The sequence below is a fragment of the Motacilla alba genome, chromosome 28, assembly GCF_015832195.1.
Source record: "Motacilla alba alba isolate MOTALB_02 chromosome 28, Motacilla_alba_V1.0_pri, whole genome shotgun sequence".
Taxonomy (NCBI): Eukaryota; Metazoa; Chordata; class Aves; order Passeriformes; family Motacillidae; genus Motacilla; species Motacilla alba.
The window spans coordinates 4,832,824-4,852,656 of record NC_052043.1 but is presented as its reverse complement, the minus strand read 5'-3'; the positions used below and the strand labels follow the sequence as shown (position 1 = coordinate 4,852,656).

Below are 19,833 nucleotides of genomic sequence, written 5' to 3'. Positions count from 1 at the left end.
GGCCTTCAGCAGCGCCCCAGAATGCGCGGCTGCCGCCCGGAGCCCCCGCCCCAGCCCCTTTGCTTCCCCCTCGAGCTGCTCCCTGCCCCGCTCGGCGCTCCCGGCCCCACCTTCCTGCTAAACACCAGCTGAAAGGCTGTTCTGGCAAATACGTGCCCTCACAGGGACACAATTGCTCAAGGAAAGCATTTCCCTTTCTTCTTCCTGGCTCGGCTCTAGGCAGTATCCTGAGCGGAGTAGTGACGAAAGCCAGAGGCTGTGGCCACTCGGGCAGTGGCGGTGGGACGCACTTCGCCTCGGCTTTGCGGGCTCGAAGTGGGACATCCTTCACCTTCCCGACGGCAGAGTTACAGCAACTCATCCTGGCAACGCTGTCCAGGCTGCAGAACCACCCTCACCAGCAGCCACTTGGGAGCCCACGGTGTCCTGCTGCCCTGGTGGCCCCCTCCTCGTGACCCCATACAACCTATGCACACTGGTGTCCCATCACTGGACTGACGCTGTTGTTGGACAAACCCTGGCAGGGAAACTGCCGACTGCCTCCCCCCCACTGTGATGTGCAGGGAAGTGGCTCTGCTCATCAGACATTTCTCTCTGTGCTGTGCTCCTCACGACAGGTCTGCCCTACTTCCCTGGAGGAGTGTTTATCCAGCTAAAGGATTAGTGCGTCTACAGTATGACAGAGGGGGCAGCAGCAAGACTGAGACAATGGTGAGGAAAAAGCTCTGGCTTTGGACTTATTTTTCCTGACTTTGGGTGATGCTCTAAGTGGGAGTGATGTTGGGGTGGGGACAGATTCAGACCCTCCAGGCTCTGTGGCTCTGAGCTGCTCTCAGCTTCCCCCAGATATGTGAACACCGTGGACAGGCAGGACCATGGTATCCAAGGGGTCCCATTTCCAAAAATAAATGCTAATAAATTAATGGGGGCAGACAAAGAGGCAGCAGCCTCTGACAACTTGGCTGGGTGACACCCAGGATGTCAATGACCCAGGCTCTGAGAATGGGTAAGAACCAAAGATGCTGCAAGCACACTGCAATCCCACTGCCAAGGTATCTAGGTATCCCTGTTGCATATCAGACAGTTGAAGCCGCAGGGAAGGAAAGCCAAAATTTCACGGAACCTGTGGTCTAGGAAGGACACAACTCCAGACTAGCAATGGTTTGGGCCAGTTGTTCCTCTATAACAGGCAGCAATTGCTGAAGGAGTGGGGAGGGAATCTTTTCTTAGGGGTTTTGGTGCTCACATGCAGCATGGAGCATCAGACTTTTAATCCTGCCGATGCCAAAGGCAGTTTTAACACCAAGATCTACAGGAAGGTGTTACTACTTTCTCCTGTTGATGCTGTTCATGTTTCTGCAGGACCCCAGTGAAATGCCGTGGTATGTGATGACTAGAGCACACCCAGGGATGCATGCTAAGCATCCAATGATCAACACTTAAATAGCATCAGGAGGAACAAAGCTGGGACATGTTGGATGCAGAATCTCTTAGGAAGGGCTATTATCCCATGCTGACTTATCATCCCATGCTGAGTTTCTCACTGCTGATAATGCTGCAGCCAGTGAGTGGCTATGTGACAGGAAGGAGAGGAGGGTGACTCCTTGCTGGTCTGCAGAGTAGAAGTAAACCTCTACTTCCCTGGTTTGCTCTGCACAGTAGAAGTAAAACATCTTATTTTCATTATTACAGGTAACTTTTTTAGTTCTGAACTGAACACTTATGGAGGAAGGCCTAAAAAACCCCCAAAGCTATTTTTATCAGGTTGGATGGAAATCACTTTCTTCTTTTCTTCTTCTAATGCCTGTCAGTTCTTGCCATAAGTTCTAAAGAGCAATACATAACGGTGGTACCATTGTGAGTGCCATTCAGCTCCAAAATCCCCTGGGACAGGGTTTTAACATGGGCTGCAGGGAGTGGAGATGATGACTTGCTGTTAGAAGAGGGATGCTGTCTTGGGGCTGTGTAGGGTTAAGCATGAGTCTGTAGTCCCACGTTCTCCACATCCTGGAGTCCCCCCAGCTCATGGTATGTTTTGCATTGGAGAGTCAGTGTCATGTCACCAAAACCAGATGTGTGTCACTGATGGGGTAATGCAATTGCAGAACCTTCCACATGTCCTCAAATTGGCCACAGGCCATAAAGCTTCTAGGGCAGTGGCCTGAGGTCCCACCTGGGTCAGCAAACTGGTAAGGAAACTCCCCTGTCAGACCATTCAGATCCTGCTCTGGGGGTCCCACTGGCACCACCCCAGACTGGCTCTGCTGGGATCCCAGCCCCTTTGCAGCAGAGGCTCCAGTGACCCCACAGGCCCCGTGTGAGTCCCTGTAACCCCACAGTCCCCCAGTCAGACCAGCTCCTCCCACCAGCTCGGCCCCGGGTTTCCCACAGCACAGTCCCAGACTCCAGGTCCTTTGTGGTGCAGTGACACAGAACAGCTCGAGCTGGTGCCCTGGGGGGGGACCCCGGACAAAGCCCCCCCGGGCTGTGCCCATCGTGATGCTGATGTTTAGCCTGGCTCCTGTTCCTGGCTCCTGCAGAGTCCCACAGCCCTCACGTGGCTCCTTAGGGCCCCAAGCAGTGGGACAGTGCAGGTCCCAGGCCCTTGCTGGAGACTCTGGCCATTCCCCCCACTCTGAGCACAACCTGCGGCTTGCTGCAGCTCCCTGAGCGAGGCATTGGAGCATTCCACAACAGCCCTCCCTTTGTTTTAATGGAGCACACCTGCTAATATATTGAAAGGAAAAAGAAAAAACTTTCAAGACATTTGAGTACTGCCCTTATATACAATATTATCACAAGTAAAAAACATAATTAAGGCCAATAGGGTGAAGTACAACATAGACTCCTGTGCACAAATACTTCACAAAATCACAAAGGATTCTCAGAAGTCAGTTATTTATCAACCCGTTGATCACATATTCACAGTCTCACTAAGGTTGAAAAAGACCTCTGAGCCCGCCAAGTCCAACCTACGATCAAGCACCACCTTGTCCATTAGACCAGAGCACTGAGCACCGCATCCAGACTTTTCTTAAAACACCTTCAGTGTTTTAAGAACAGTGACTCCAACATCTCTCTGGACAGCCCATTCCAGTGTCTAATCACCTTTTCTGTGAAGAAATTCTTCCTAATGTCCAGCATAAACTTCTCCTAGTGCAGCTTGAGACTGTCTTCTTGTCCTGTTGCTGGCTGCCAGGTAGAAAAGCCCAACTCCCACCTGGTTCTACCCTCTTGTCAGGAAGTTGTGAAGAGCGAGAAGGTCCCCTCTGAGCCTCCTTTTCTCCAGGCTGAGCCCCCCCAGCTCCCTCAGCTGCTCCTTATCAGACACTTGCTCCAGATCCTTCACCAGCTTCATTGCTTTTCTCTGGACTCACTCAGCACCAAAATGTTCTTTCTGAATTGAGTGGCCCAGAACTGCACACAGAACTCAAAGTGCTGCCTCACCAGTGCGAAGTTCAGGAGAAGCATCACCTCCCTGGTCCTGCTAGCCACACCTTGGCTGGTACAGGCCAGGTGCTGTTGACCTTCTTGGCCTGAACACTCCTGGGCTCATGTTCAGCCACTGTTGACCAGCACCCCCAGGCCCTTCTCTGCTGGGAGCTTTCCAGCCACTCTACCCCAAACCTGCATCACTGCAGGGGATTATTGTGGCCAAAGTGTAGGACTTGGAAATTGGTCTTTTGGCCTCATGCTGTTGGTCTTGGCCCACCAATCCAGCCTGTGCAGATCCCTCTGCAAGGTCTTCCTACCCTCCAGCAGATCACCCATCTTGGTGTCACCTGTGAATTTACTCAGGGTGGGCTCAATTCCCTTACTCAGATCATCAGTAAATATACTGAACAGGACTGGGCTCAACACTGATCACTGGTCATTACTAGTGGAAGTAATTGAACAGATCATCTACTGGTTGTTTGATGTGAGAAGAGTGTATCCAATTTTTCTTACCCATAACTGTAACAGCAAAATAGGAACACAGTAAAACAGCATATGACTCCTCCTATCTAGGTCCTAATTTGGATTTTCAACAGAATGCCTTATTTAAAATTCCATCTCCAGGCTGTATATCATGTACGTGTATTTCAGGGATTGAGTTGATAACACTGAGCATACTTTGTTCCTTGAACCCTTTCTGAGTATATATGACACACTGGGTCAATCTCCATCCAATAGGCTGGCCATAGCTGGGATAGAAGATCCTGGCATAGCTACGTACCTTCCAAAGAGAATTTCTGTTCGTGTCAGCCCTATGGCTTATCACAGAGTATTCTGAGTATCCCACAGAGCCAAATTTAAGGCTTCTGGACATTTCAGATTAGTGTACATGCATATTTTCACTATCTTTTCTTTTAATGTTCTGTTAATTCTCTCTACTTCTCTTGAAGACCACGAGTGATGTGGTATATGTAATTTTCTCTCTCTCCCTAAAGACTTGTACAGCTGATGGATTATATTTGCTGTAAAATGAGCAACTCAGTGTGTTTATTAAGCTCTGGAACCCTGAGTATCAGGTATGACTTCCTTTAGCCAGGCATTTACTGCTCCTCCCATGTCAGCCCTTCATGTCGGAAAGGCTCCTGCCTAGCCTGGCAGCTGATCTACTGTCACCAGCCAGCTCCTGTCCCCACCTGGAGGTGAAGTGTCCGTAGTATTTGTGCAGCCCCTGGAAAGGGAAGCAGGCCCATGGTAACCCTCCTACCTCTGAGCTTGGTCTGTTACATGAGAGCTTTGGGGAAGCTGCACAGTTATTAGTAATTTATTTTGCAGCAGCCTAAATTCCTGGAGCTGCCCACACTTTTTGTCCCTCCGTGGGCTTTACCCTGAAACCATCTGACCACACTTACTAAACATTTCTTTGGTAGACAAGTTTTTCTCCACCTGACCATATTCCATCATCATTTTGAGTTGCCTCCCACTTTTCCCATCTCTTTCCTTCTGTTGAGCCATCCTTCTCATAGATAGTTTGAAATTCTGTCAAATTGGGCCTTTCACTCTAAACAACCATTAGATAGAGTCACAGTGCCCCATCATCCCAGAGGCTGCCTAGCTGTGCCTTCACAGCTGCATCAGCTGGGGCATTGCCTCTGCCAACCCCTGTAATGCCTCTAGTGTGGGCTGGACAAGGTACTCCAGCAGTTTCTGCAGGGAATTGTACAGCTTCTAGCAAACTGCATATTTCTTCTCCATTGGATACTCTGCTGATGTGACAAATCCCTGCTCTTTCCATAACATTCCTGCTGCATGACAAACACCAAAAGCATAGGAAATATCAAATGTATAGCTGTTAACTCAGTTCCCTCTTCCCAGATGTGCAGCATGAGCCAAGGCTGCTCCCTGTGTGCTCCTCCTTGCTAGGAGTGGTTCAGCTTCTGTTACCTGTCCCTGGCATCCCCATGGGTGGTCTACCCAGACCATCGCTGTCCTTGCAGGTAGCAGGATGAGCCCAGAACTAGGTCTTGGTTATGTGAGGGAACATCAGTTAATGGAAATCTTGGAAATCTTCATCCCTTGCTCAGACTGGAGATGTGCTTCTCCATTGTCAGGTAGAGGCATTCGGCTCACTGGATTCAAGGTGTTGCATCTTTTTAAGAGCATCTGCTGTTAGGAGGATTTGTTGTGATAGAGTTTCAACAGTATCTCCACCTCATGTGGGACACCGACTGTTGCAGGATGTCCCAGGGTGAGGGGGTGACTTTTCTCTAATGTTGTGGCTGCTGCTGCCACCGATTTATGACAGGCTGGTGCTCCCCCTGCAACTAGATCCAGATGAACTGAGGAATGTGTGACCAGTCTGGTGGGTCCCACTTCCTATGTTACTACTGCAGTGGCCATTTCTTTATGCCCATGTGCACACATGCACACGCACACACACATATAGGTATATATAACTTTTTTTTTCAGTAGCAAAAATCTTTTCCTTTTCACTGAAGGGGAAATACAAAGCATTAGGCAATGGAACCAGTTTCCTGCTCAGGCACGACTTTTTGCCCACTGTCCTGGAAGAAAATAAAAATTTTCCCAAGTTAATAGAAATAATAGTGTAAGAAGGTTTTCTGCTGCTTTGCACATGCCACTAGTCCCAGCCATAGATGATGCCCTCCCTTCATGAATAGAACACAGCAAATCTCCAAGAACAGCTACAACAGTCCTTATTCTGAGGGAAGTCTTCAAATATTACTTGTATGTTTATCATCCCTTCACCTAATATAAAGGTACGTGGAGAAAAATGTGCTTTTGTAAATGTTCTTTTAGAAATATACCAAAATAGCAACATTATAAGCAAGTGCATGTCCACAGGGAATCTCATATACATACAAAAATAAAGTGTTGTGTGAGCCGGCACACACCTGGAGAACATGTTCCATGGTATTTCTAGTTTGCACCCCAACAATCCATTCAAATAGTTACAACTAAATCTGAATTCACAAAAATTTTAAGTTTTCCAGGAAAACTGACACAAGCAGCACACCTTTGGAAGCTGAAGTGCCTCCGGATGGATGCAGATCTACCCAAATCTCCCTTTTTGAGGAGGCTCTGTGTGCCCAGTGACCCCGAGGGAGCATCTCTCTCCGTGGATGTTTGTGTGAGAGACACGGCTCTCCTGGGAGCTGGAACAAAAGCTTTCCAGAAGCCCACAGTTTATTTTTTTTTAAATCAACTCTTAGACTAAAATCTCTTGAAGGAATCACCAAACCTTAATACTGTTTCTAGCGCGCGATTTTTAATAGGTTCCCACTGTGTCTTTTAAAATGCTTCAACCACTTTCCCTCAGCGTTTTTCCTCCGAGCCCAGCTCAGCCCAGCCCACCGAGCGCCCATCGTCCCCGCAGGGCCACGGCCGGGCAGAGCTGCGGACACGGCGCCGGCCCCACCGCGGTGCTGCCGCTCCCGGCGCTGCCCGGAGCCGCGAATGCGCCTGGCAGCTGCCGCGGGCACCGCTCCCGGCACAGCGAAGGGTTGTTCTGCACAGCCTCGGCCAAGGGCGGCTTCTTGTCCATGCTTCTTGTCCTGCCTTTTCAAGCACTAAGGGGGACTTGAACCACCTTTTTACACGGTAAAAAGAATATACTTTACCACCTTCTGTGTGTGCCTCCCGTGGGGCTCCAATTCCCGCAAGAGTGTCACCAAATCTGAACAAAATGATGCCCCAACAGAGGGGCCGAGGTCCACCCTTATATTGAATGTGCTCAGGGAATTTGAACAGCCATGCTCAGGCTCCTCCCTGCTCAAAAGATGCAAGTGAACTCACCTGGTAGCATCCTTGGGTGCTTGGAGAAGGAAGACTCCTAAGGTAGTGGCCTGTGGGTCCCACCTGGATTGACAAACTACTAAGAAAACTTTCCTTTTTGACCGGTCTAATGCCGCTCTGGGCATCCCACTGAGCCACCTGCACTGCCTGTGCTCCTCCAGCCAGCGAGGGTCCTGCTAGCCACAAATATTTTGTTAAACTCTGCTGGGGTCCATACCCTGAAGAGCTGTCAGGTCTATGCCATCTGCTTCTTTTTCAAACATGATAAAAACTTGCTCAAAATGATCACCTGAGATGCTGAAGCTTGTCCTGAGAGCCTCAACCCCTGCAGTGTCCCAGAGACACGGGCACCTGCTTGATATGCTTGAGCCAGGATTTCCCCTTCCCACACTTTTAGTGGGATCTGAACCCCTGGGACTCCATGAGCACCCTCAAGGAGCCGGCCCGGAACACTCTGCTTGGGAAGTGTCCCTGGTAAAGGTGCAGGTGCAAAGCTCTGCTGGGTACATCCACAAGAAACTCAATTTGTGCTCAGTGCTGCTGAACTCCAGCAGAAGAGCTGAAACTACTGAGAGGACTGGGAGACTCCTGGCACCCCTGCGTCTGCCAGGCACCCTGAGGCATTGGGAGCCAGGGGATGACTTTGAAAGTGTGACCCTTGCTAGGCTGAGTGCTGGGCTGGGGTGCCTGGAGAGTGTTGGTGGGTGGGGACTTTTTCTCTTGCTTTCAGTTTGCTATTTCTTGGCTCTGTGGCAGGTTTCTGGTCTCAGTGGGGATTTGCCAATTTGCCTTTTTTGGTTTTGTGCCCCTGCTGTGGTGCTGCACTGGTGGTAGGGGGCTCAGGTGATGCCTCTGTCTTACTCACTCCAGCACCTTGGTGCCATGGATGCAGGGGTTCAGCCTGCCCTTCCAAGCTGGTGCAGCTCTGTGTACACACAAAGACCTTCCCTTTTTGCCAAAGAATGATTTGGTTTCCACAGAAGAATGAAAAATAGCTTGAGGCTCTGCTGTCATGTCTCTCGATGGCTGTTGTTACTGTTCAGAGGGAGCTCTGTGCACCAGGCTGAGCCTATCCTCACTTTTTGGGGCCACAAACACAGCTGGCTCAAGATGTTGGCGCCTGACGCGAAACTTCATCTTGATCTAATGATGCTCTGTGAGAATCCCGGGTCAATCTGCTTCTGCTGACGGCTCCAAGCTCGGCACTTAGGGGCAGGCACGCCAGCTCAGTCCCACCCATTGGAGCACAGCCCCAGCCTATCCCACAGTGCTGCTGGCCCCAAAAACCCCATCCCACCACATCCAGGCGCTGCAGGCTTTGGTCTTACACCATCCCCACCTTCAGAAGCAGCCCTCACACCAGCCCTCGCTGGGGTTTTGCTGAGGGTCTTGAAGTGCCGGGTGGCACAGCAGGTCCCGGTCCCTGCAGGAAGCACGGCTGGTTTGGGGAACAGCAGCATTCCTGCAGGACGCCTGCGCTCGGTGCTCGGGCAGCGCCGTGCAGGAGCTGTCGCTGTCGCTGGAGGGAGCCCTGAGGCAGCTCCGAGATGCTGCCACGAACTGCAGTTGAAGTGGTTGTTAAAACCAAAGAGGTGGAGGATTTCAGATGAAAACACACCCAGAGCTGGCTTCTGCGGAGGGAGCTTGAAGGGGCCCGAGGCTGCCACATGCTCCAGTGTGGCACCGATGGCCCTGGGGCATGGGTGGCACTGACACTGATGGAACATGGACACCTGTGCAGCAGAACAGGCAAAACTGAGACACAGAAAAGCAGAAGCTGTGATCCCTAGGATAGGCAAGATTTAGGGCATTTGGCATTTACCAAACCCTGGATGGTGTCTGGTACTGGTTGGCACCATGCACCAGGCACCTCCTGTAGATCAAATGCGCCACAGGGGAGCAAACACCAAATCTGGAAAAAAAACCAAACAAACAAACAAACAAAAAAAATTGGCATTGTAGACGAGCTCCTTCACCAGCTTCTATATGATGCATAAATCCCACCTCAGTCTCATCACTTTAGCATCCAGACTAAAATATGCACTCCAGTATCTGCTGCTGCACTCAAGGATGAAGCAGGTTTTGAATTAAGCAAAGAGAATATTAAAAATGCATTTCTGAATGCAGGAGTGAGCACAGAGCTGGGTATAATGGGCTGTTTGCACAGTTGTGCTTGGAGCTATCATTAACCATGGGACTCCCCCCAGGGAAGCAGGACAGATGTAGGGAGCTGGGGCCACATTTAGGTATATTAGGTATTTATAGAGCTGTTCAGGGGACTAGACCAGTCCCATCTCTTCTTCCCGCAACAAGCAGTTTTAACTCTTCCTTCCTTGACCAGCCAGAGAAGCACCTGTGATTTTCTCCAGCTCTAGTACATTTGAGCTGAAGAAAAAATATAGATGGGATTTGGAACACTCCTGGAATTTACCCCCATCACCTTAAAGACCCCTGCTCCATCCCCAGCTCATTTCATTCCTACATCTATAATGACCCTCATAGAAGTTACAATAAATGCTTTTGGAGATGACTACACAGATATGTTATGAGCAGCTAAAAGGCTGCTATTTACTGGGGCTGGCCCTGATCAGCTGACTTTGTTGGGCCTGGATTATCCAGACTTCAGCCTCTGCTCATTTTCAAAGAGTTGGCACAGGCTTTTCCAGCCACCTCTGAGGAATATCCCCTTCCTTCAAAGGTCTGCCATCAGGGAATAAGAAAACCCAACACAATCAGCATTTACAAAGTTGCTGCCCCACAGTCTAATTTCCAGGAAGAAAGAAAATTTAGGAGCCCATAAACTTCAAGCAGATTAAAACCTACTGCTGGGCCCTATACCAGCAATTTATCTCAGAGCTCCATAAGGCTACAGCTGAACATGGAGGCCAGAAGGGAACAGAGTGCTCAGGTCACAATTCCAATAGTTTTCAAATGCAGAGTCATCATAATGCTCCCACACATCTGCCACAGGTAAGCCATCAGGAAAATAATCCAGGCAGGACACTTAAAGGCTTGTTTTTATTAAAAGACATCTTCAGAAAAGATATTTTAGTACAAAAAATGTTTAAAATACACAAACTACACTGCTTTCCTTTCCAGCATCGACATTTATAAATTACACCACATTGTTATTAACACTGCATTTAAATATGAAAACAAATTGAAACAGAATTCATCAATGAGTCAAACATCCTACAAACAACTATGTACAGTATTTAGCAGCTAGGAGCTCTAGCACAGTAGTCAATATGACTTTAATAGGGCAGCATGCTTGGGAAGCCCCAAGACTGCAGCTTGGCCTGTAAGTTTTCAGGGATCTGTTTTGGCCACCTCTCCCCAGACACCCACCCCAAAGGCAAGAGGTGATGCCATACATCATGGTACACACCTGATGAAGTGTGGCTCTTGCAGAGAAACCCTGCTGTCCCCTGGCTTTGTAGTACTGGGACACACATGCAGGACAGGTCCAGTCACTCCGCAAAGCATGAGGTGTCTGGTGGAAGAAGGCAGCCCCTAATTCTGGGGAGCTGACAGTGACAGCAAGGCTGGTCCCACCTAGGGACAGTCCCTGCTCTGGATCTGTGCTGTGCCACTGCTTGTCCTACCCACCCCCAGCAGCACTGGCAGGCAGCAGGCAGAGCTCCCCAGGACCTGGCCCCTCAGGCAACCAGCTGCAGGATCTCACCCAACAACCTCAGAGCTGGAAGCAGTTTTCCCAGCTCCCAGCAAATTCCAGCACAGCCAGAAATACAGGTCTTCAAAGGAAGGCAAGTGAGCCTGAGGTCCCCTTCTGCACAAGTCACCCTCAGCCTTCCCACCAAGGCCTGTACCTCAGGGGGCAGGGGCTGCACAGATGGAGCTGCCTGAGGCTCACTGCCCCCAGCCCCTGCACAGGAAGGAGGCTCCAGGGGCTCTCACAGGAGGGTACCTGGGACATCATTTGGGAACAATAGTGAAAGACAGGACATAGCAAGACTCCATACCCAGTGCTGTGGCCCAGAGCAGTGAGACACTTCCCATGCCCCACCTGCCCCAGGCCCAGCTCATCAACACAGTACAGAAATGTTAAGACAGAATAGAAAGCACCAGACAATTTGAACTTCCTGCAGCAGCACATGGCAGGTCAGAAACCCCTTGTGCATGCTCTGGAGGTGGATCTCCCTCTTGAGGCTCCTCTTCAGGTTTGGGAGCGCCCATCCAGGGGTTTTGGCAATGTGGAACTATTTTATTTTTAGTGAGGAGCAGTGTTGTGCCTCTAAAGGGCTTCTAACCAAGGAAGGGGAGGTTGTTTTCTGTAAACACCGAGTGATCAAGCTTAGGTCCATGCTCTACAGAGAAAGTCTCAAATAGGAAATTTAGAGCTCTGCTTCCAGTGCTGCAGGTTGGATTTTCATGATGGTTGACTTCAGGGGGTAGTACCTGCCCTTCCAGGTCTTCCAGAAGATGCCTTGCTTGCGCTCATGCCTCTGCCGGGGGATGGAGCGGAAGTACTTCCCATTGAGGTTGGCATGGCCACAGGTGCTGAACCACCAGCCACCTACAAGAGCAATGAAGGGACAATTTTAACTCACAGAAATTCCAGACAGAAAAACCTAGGTTCAATGCAGCTGATGCCCCTATTTCCCCCATTTTTCCAGAGCTTCAGGATCTTACAAGGCCACCTCATGTATAGTCAAGGAGTCCCGTACGCTGGGGAACCTTTCACAGATCTGACATGACTTCAGGCTGCGTCTGCAAATCCAGGCTGCTGCTCCTTGTGTGCAAAACCCCCTCCAACCCTTCAGCAGCCAGGGTGAGGGAGGTCTCTGCTCTGCTTGAAAAGGTTCCAAGCAAAGTGGCAGACAGCAAAGCTGTTATAAGAACAGATGCTTGGGCCAAGACCTGAGTCATGAACCCTCCCTCAGCTTCAGCTTCCCTTTTGGTTCCCTGCACAGTTCTTCCCAAAGAAGCAGCTGTCCCAGGGAAACAGGGGACAAGACCAGCTCAACAGCAAAGGAGTCTAGTGCCACAGGGTCTGGGTCCCACTGAACCACCACCAGAGAGTGGAGGGCTGAAATGGAAGTGCACATACTGGGACAGAAGACCTCAGACTAACCTGAGAGGTGTTTGGCACAGTTTGTGTCAGCTTTAAGGTCATGGTCGCGATCCCGAGTGGAGAAGGGCAGCTGCCTGAATTCCCCAATGGCATTTTCCAGCTCTCCAGACAGAGGCCCCAGCAGGTTGAGTGTGTAGGCTGTGCTCTCACCACCAAGACTGAAGACAAACTGAACCACCTGGGAATTCCCTTCCCAGTCTTCCAGCTCAATCAGGAGATTGTATTTTCCCTCTTGGACAAGGTGATGTATCTTCTCCAGGCCCAGCCAGAAGTCACCTGAAATGAGACTCATGACTTTGGCTGCAGGGACACAAACATGCCATGAAAAGCAGAGATGTGAGCAAGCTCCAGAGACAAACAGGGACAACCTAGGACAGGGCAGCATTTGAACCACTGTCTGGCACCTGCAGGACACACCAGGAAGATCAAGGACCCCTGCTCTGCAAGCACTGTCCTACCCACCCCTTCACAGCCCCCATCTGTGCTCCAGCACAGAGAGCTCCAGAGGCCAGCAAGGCAAATTCCTTTTGCTAAGCTTCCCTTATCCCATGGTGAGAACATAGACACCGTCATCCACCTACCATGAAGGTCTCCAAAGCCATTCCTGTAGGCATCCCACAGCTGGTCAAAGTCCACAGAGCCATCCATGCGCCTCTGGATCACTGTCCAGCCACCCTCTGTGGGAAGGGAAAGCACAGTCACTTGGGGTTACCATTTACCAGACCACCCTGCCAAGCGCTCGGGACGCTGCACGGCTTTACCTGCGGTCATGTCACAGTAGACTTTGAAGGGCTGAGATCCTGTGGGCTGTACCTGGAAAATGCCACTGCTTCGTTGCCCAGCCAGGAAGAGCTGGTGGCAACCCTCTGGGAGCTCTGCAGGGTAAGGAAACAGCAACTGAGAAGACAGCCACAAGCCCCACTTCCTCAGCAGGCTGCTCCTACCCCAGCCCCTGCACTTGCAGCCCTGGCCATGAGCCTGGCCAGCTGTGCACAGCAGAGGCTGCAGCTCTGGACACGTGCTGGGGACAACAGCCCCTGACTTCAGAATCTTTAAACACTGTGACCCCACATCTTCCCTTTTATTCAAACAGAGCTCCTTGGGCTTTCATCCAAGGCAGAAGCCAGGCTTTGGGCCAGGTTGGAGTGACCTCAGCCGAAGAGCAGGGCTCCCCATTGAGGACAGACCGAGGAGTTCCCAGGTCCCTCCACACCCACCGACAGGAGCAGCCCATTTGGGGTGGGGCAATGCCGGGGCCAAGTATCCCCATCCCACACGAGGCTGAAGCAGGGTCAAGGGACCTCAGAGGCAAAGAGAAAGACAAAGTCCTGACATCAGGAAAGTGGCTGAGCATCCAGCACATGACCTCTTTCTCCCAGCAACTGTGGTGGCCCCAGACAGACATCCTGCTGGGCAACCTGCCACCAGCAGGCACAGCGCCAGGCTGGGATGACCCTTTTTCCAAGATACACTGACTGAGGCAAAGAGGGGGGGTGGACTCTGGGAGCCCCAGCTCATTGCAGGAGTGGATTGCCCAGGGTGAAGCCACACCCTGCTTCATCCCCCTCCATCCCCAGGGGCTCCCACTGCTCCTTCTGCCTCACAGGGACTTTGCCCAGAGCTGCCAGCAAAGCACCATTTCAACAGCTCTGATAAAAGTCCATCCAGGAACCACCACCCAAAGCACTTGGGAGAGATGAGGCGGGGGGAACCTGTTACAACATCCAAGTCAAGAGGCCACAGGAGGATGTGCAGGGACTTCAGCCCCAGGCTGCTGCACAGTCAAGGGGCTCTTTGTCAGCAGGGACAGGTGCCCCAGTCACCTCCAGACAAAGAGGCCCTGTTCTCCCCAGGCCAGGGCGGATGGGTTGTAGCTTTGGCTGCCCTGGCTCACAGCTGCTGCCAGCATGACCCTGAGACAAACAAGAACCCTCAAGACAAGCCCTGGGCTGTGCTGGGGTGCTGGCCATGGGGGTCCCCTCACAGTAGCTGCCTCAGGGTCAGGGCTGACACCATGACCCAGAGCAGCAGCAAGGAGAAGGGTTTCCTCCAACAGCCAGGGGCTCCCTGGGGGCAGATGGAGGGGGGAAAAAGGGCCTTTGTGCTGCCAAGAGTAAAAGCAGCCCTTGCAGAGCATCACCCCATCCCATCCTCACTGGGTGCTGGGGAGTCTTGATGCTGCATTGGGGTGAAGAGCAGAGCTCCAACTGGAGGAAAGGCCAGGGGGGACCCAAGGGACAGAAATATGACACCTGCCATCACTTTTCACCCATTTCCAACATATTCCTCTCTTTGCCTTCCTCTCCCCCCACAAAATTTCCCCTCCTTGGCAGGGGCAGCCCCTCTCCCACAGCCAGCACAGCTGGTGGTCACATCCCTCACACCCCCAGGGCAATGCCAGGGCAGGACTGATGCCACCATCAATGCACCACAGGACAAGCTGTGCCCCAGCCCTACCCTGAACCCATGACACAGGAATTGATGGCATTGTGCATCAAGGATCAAAACCACACAGAACCCCCAAGCAATGCAGGGGCTGAGTGCATCCTGAATATCCCCACCTTCTGGGTGGGGAAGGGCAAAGGCAGGGAAGCAAACCAGGCTCAGAGGAAGAACGCCACAGCCAGAGGCCCCTGCTCACATTGCCACAGCAGGAAGGTGCTGGGCTCGCCAAGCTCCTCACCTCCTCTCCCCTCCTCTCCTCACTGCATCTCCCAGCATTGATGGGATGGTGCCAGGCAGATGTTTAGTGGTCCCAGCATGCACAAGTCAACTCCATCCCTGCCTGTTTCTCATTTCTGGGCTCTGGCTGCACTCAATCCCTGTTCCCCTGGTGCCACAGGGACTCTCCAGCAGCTGAACGAGATGCAGCTGCTTGAACAGCCTCTGCTCAATCTTTTTGTTTGAGGAACATGCTTGTTAGTTCCAGTTCACATTGCCCATCCAAACGGCACCAGCAGGACAAGCCCTCCTGACTGCTCCTGTGTTTCCTTTTCTTTCCCCCTTTATTTAGCCAAGCAACACAACAAGGCTGGATCTGCCTCAGGCTCCGTGTTCACCCAATAGGATTTCCAGCCACAACACAGGGGAGGTCACTAACCTGGTACAAACACCCATCCTCAGGGATGGCAGGGCATGCCTAGAGCTGCCTGCATTGCCTCCCCCTCTCCCGCCCCAACCCAGCCCCATTATTTTGGAGTCTCAGCACCACAGGGAGAGCGTGAGCAGGGCTCTACCTTTCCCCTACTCGGCTGGCTGCCAGCAAGCACAGGCTCTGCCCAAAGACGTGATCCTCCTTCTGCAAGCTATTAAACCTCTCACTCTCCAGGCAGCTTTGAGCCTTCAACTTTCACATGTTTGGCCCCACGCCAGTTCTGCCCTGAAAAAACTTGTGTTCACTGGATGCAAATAAAAGGGTCTTTCTGCAAGGGCTGCTGGTGGAGTTCATCGCCGCTCCCCAGGGCCACGCCGGCACCAGGCTCTGCCTGACAATAGCCCGGGAGCCGCCGGCACAAGCCTCCCCAGCACTCCCTGGCTCTGAAAGCGGCCACAAGTCTCCCCGGGCAGAGGGCACGGGGCCAGCCCGTGTGCTTTAAGATTTGCCAGAAAACTCACTTGACTTGATAATGAAAGGAAGCCAATTTGTTTTCTGTCAGTGATACCAACATCAGGGATTAGGCAAGGAAAGGGGAAGCTCACAGCTGGTGGGACAGAATTGGCATGTCCAGGGTCTTTCCATCAGGGACAGTGCAGCACTGGAACACGCTGAGCTCACACAGCATCTGTGGGGGCTGTGGCTCTTGCTGCCTTCCACTATGCATCACAAACATTTCTGTAGCCAGCATCAGCCAGAACGTCCTACATCTGCATCAGCATGTAGCAAAGGTCCCAGCTCACCTCCCAGCATAACCCAAGAGTGGAATCAAGGGTTATACTAGATAACCTCTAAAGGTCCCTTCCCACCCAAACTATTCTATGACACACACTACTGCAGGCAAGTCACAAAGCAGAGCTTGGAAAAAAACAGGAGAGAGAAGTTCTGAGAGAGTTTTCTGGCTCAGAAGTGCTGCTCTGAGTAAGGTTGACCCTGCCTGCACAGCCCCACTGAGCTGCACCCTGGAGGAGTTTGAAGCCCCACATTCCACCTCTCTTGTCCATGTGGACAAGCCTTTTATTCTCCCCAGCCAGCTTTCAGACACACCAGTGACAGCTTCAGGCTCCACAGATAAGTTATCATGTGTTTTCCCATAACCATCCCTGCTAGGCCAGACCCTGAGGAGGAATTCCCCATGCCTTCTCATCCTGCCTGGTTTCTGTTTTGCTCCTGCTGAAGATCCCTAGACAGCAGCACAGGCAGAGGCAGCACTGTGATCTGGCTGACACAGCATGACAGCAGCTGCTCCTGGCCAGCAAACCCTGCAGGGACATCAGTTCCTGTCTGGAGGAAGGCTGCAGGACATGGCACAGCTGGGGACACCCATTCTGCTGCCCTTTGCTCTGCAGGAGCCCTTCCAGTCCTGCTGCCAGGGCAGAAGATGCTCCAGGCAGAGCCAGGAGTTGCAGATGGCAGCATCCACTCGCCTGCTCCAATGCACATTTCCCAGGGCTGTGAGCATCCACTGCAACTCAGCACCTTCAGCTAAGGATAGTACAAGCTGAGACACTTGTGTTTCATGCACAAGCTCTGAATATGAGCCAAGGGAGAGAGATACACAAGCACACAGCTCTGCTCTGAGGCCAGGCCTCCCTAAAACCTACCCCCTCCCACAGACAGCAAAGACACTTCACCTGCCTGGTGAAGTGTGAGCAAGGGGACAAGAGTTAACTCAAAAGAGCTGAGACCCTCCTCTCCTCACCCAACACCTGCCAGTCCTTTTTGACAAATACCTGGTCTCAAGCTTTGTCTGCTTTCCACTGCATGCCTAACAACAGTCAGCAAAAAGCCTCTTTAATCCTTAAAATCCTGCTGGACTAACACTGGCTCATAAGGCAAGGATTCTGCCTATGCTCCAGGATCCCCTCACTCTGGCCATACTCCCAAGCTCCAGCTTCTCAAGCAAATCTCACATCCTGGCTCAGGACAAATAAACCCTTTGTTTCCAAAAGGTTGCACCTGCTACAGGTTTGCTCCAGCATGGATGAGCAGGGCAGCACCAGCAGATACTCACTCTGTGTCTGCACAGGCTCCCCACTGCCATTCTGACTCTGGTTGGTGAGGTTGAGGCTCTTCTTCAGGTTTATCTTCCACTTTGGAGGCTGTGTTTTGTTGTGGTGTAGGGGAATTAGTAGATTGACCTAAAAAAAAAAATGCTCAAGTCAGAACGGTTTATCACAGCTTGTTTTCCATGCCATTACTCAGGAGAGCAGGTCAGCCACACACCAGCCACTTCCTGCGGCCAGTGCTGTGGCTGAACTTCCCTAGAAACCTCGAGGAACAGGAGATACCCAGTCCTGGCAAAGCCAGAAGTGATTGTGGTTTTTTTGTACCTATGCTAGCTAGTTTATTCTGCAGATGAATGCAAAGCAGAGCCCAGGGAGGCTGTTCCCCCTATTACTCCATGCAAACTCTCTGGAAGCGTGCAGGCTGCTACCCTCACATATGGATGATACACTGCAGCACGGGGACCAGAGCTGTGGCCCCTTTGGAGTCCCAAAGCCGGGGAGCACCAGCACAGCCACCAGAGCTGGCACAGCAGGGGTGTCATACCAGGATACCCACAGCATGTAGGGCCAGGCTGGGGGCTACAGCACAGGACAGGGGCTCACCTTGCTCTGCAGGCTTTTAATCTGCAGGTTCTGCTTGTCCAGCTTGTACTGCTGCTGCTTGATTTTCTGCAGAAGCTCCTCGATCCGCAGGTTCTGAGCATCCATCAGGGACTGCGGGGAAAGAGCCAGGTGAGCCCCATAGCTCCGGGGAGCTCTGGCTATGCGAGACTCCCAGGAGGCGCTCCCGGTGTCCCCAGGCCCCTCCGCTCTCCTGACGCTGATCCCCGCCCGCTACTCCGGGTGTCCCGGCACAGTCGGGTCTTTTCGCAGTCGCTCCCGGTGTCCCCTGGCGGGTCTGGGGCGTGTCCCCCCACCAACGTTCCCCGCGTTGGTGCCAGTGGCAGGGGCCTGTCGAGTCCTCTCTATCCGGCTCCACCCCGCGCTGCTCCGGTGGATGCCGCTGCCCCCCGCGCTCACCTGCAGCGCCCCCAGGTCCCGAGCGCTCTGGTTCCCAGCTGGCCGCGCCTGCAGCGCCAGACGGACCCGGCCCTCCAGCCGCTCCAGCCGGCCCTGGATCGCGTCCTTGTCAGCCGCCACCTCCTCCAGCCGCTGCCGCAGCGCCTCGGAGAGGTTGAGCAGCTGCCGGCCGCGGCCCTCCAGCTCCCGCACGCTGCCCCGCAGCCGCTCGCCGCGCTCCTGCGCCTCCCGCGCCTGCCGCAGCAGCCGCCCCAGGGAGCTGTTGTGGGCGCTCAGCCGCCCGCCCAGCTCCCGCAGCTGTCCCTTGGTGCGCTCCACGTGCTCCTTCAGGCCGTGCCCCAGCTGCAGCAGCCCGTGGGCCAGCACGTTCACCTCGTCCCAGGAGGCGAACTGCGCCCGCCGCTCCCTCCCGGCTCCCGCCGCCGCCCGCCGCTCGGCCCCGGCTCCCGGTGCGGGCGCGGGGGCCGCGGCCAGCCCCGCCGCGCACAGCAGCAGCGCTGCGCCGCCGAGCTGCATCGTACCCGCCCCGCTCCGCTACCCGTGCCGCTGCCGCCGCCCTGCTTTTATGCCCCCGTGGCGGGGAGGGCCCCGCACCGGCCCCTCCCCGCCCACCCGGCCCCGCCGCTTTGTTCGCCCTCCCCGTCGGCAGTGGCTCGGGCCCCCTATCCGCCGCCCGCTCCCAGTCTTGTCCACCCTCACCTGGGGCAGCCTTGGTCCCTGTCGCTGAGCTCTGCCTGCACCGGTCATCATCTCTTTCCCATCCTTACCTCTGTCTCCATTCCTGTCCTTGTCCTCATCCCCATCCCTGTCCCCATTCCCCTCCTCATGCCATTCCCATTCCTGTCCCTATTCCCATCCGCTTTCTGATCCCTAGGGGTCCCCATCCTCATTCCAATCCCTACCCTGTGCCTATCCCTTTTCCCATCCCTGTCCCCATGCCTATCCCTATCCCGTCCCTGCTGACTGTCCTGCCCCTCATCCTGCCCTGGGGACCCTGATCTGTATCCAGCCCTGATGCCTGGTCCCCCACTTCCATGGATGCACCCGTGTCACCTTCTGAGGCCGCGCCCCCCCGGAACGTGCTGGCCCCAGGGCGAGAGGACCCTGTGGCACAGAGCTCTGCTGGGGGGCCCTGGCCTGGCATAGGTGGGTGCTGCCAGCCCTGGGGAGGGGGCATGCCTAGGGTCAGCTCCTCTGTACACCTGAGGGAAGCAGAATATTCACTCCTCTTAATATTTCTGGTCTCCAAGAGCAACAAGGATGAATAGATCCATCTCTCACTACCTTCCCCCCCACAGGTTTCAATC

At 53.2% G+C, this 19,833-nt stretch overlaps 1 protein-coding gene across 1 annotated transcript; it reads right to left on the bottom strand.

Moving 5' to 3' along the window:
* Window positions 1-10,252: 10,252 nt before the first annotated feature.
* Window positions 10,253-19,073, bottom strand: ANGPTL4 (angiopoietin like 4). The gene is made up of 7 exons (XM_038163797.1): window positions 18,527-19,073; window positions 18,110-18,220; window positions 17,512-17,638; window positions 13,105-13,218; window positions 12,925-13,020; window positions 12,344-12,619; window positions 10,253-11,785 (listed from the first exon to the last, which is right to left on the bottom strand). The coding sequence occupies exons 1-7, from the start codon at window positions 19,040-19,042 to the stop codon at window positions 11,604-11,606; spliced, it is 1,422 nt and encodes a 473-aa protein (XP_038019725.1). The 5' UTR covers window positions 19,043-19,073; the 3' UTR covers window positions 10,253-11,603.
* Between the last annotated feature and the right edge of the window lie 760 nt (window positions 19,074-19,833).

Coding starts and splice junctions, on each gene's coding strand:
- ANGPTL4 (XM_038163797.1), bottom strand. CDS start 19,042: ATGCAGCTCGGCGGCGCAGCGCTGCTGCTGTGCGCGGCGGGGCTGGCC. Junction 13,219..17,511: donor GGAGCCTGTGCAGACACAGA/GTGAGTATCTGC, acceptor CTTACCCTGCAG/AGCTCCCAGAGGGTTGCCAC. Junction 11,786..12,343: donor CTGTGCCAAACACCTCTCAG/GTTAGTCTGAGG, acceptor TTGCTCTTGTAG/GTGGCTGGTGGTTCAGCACC.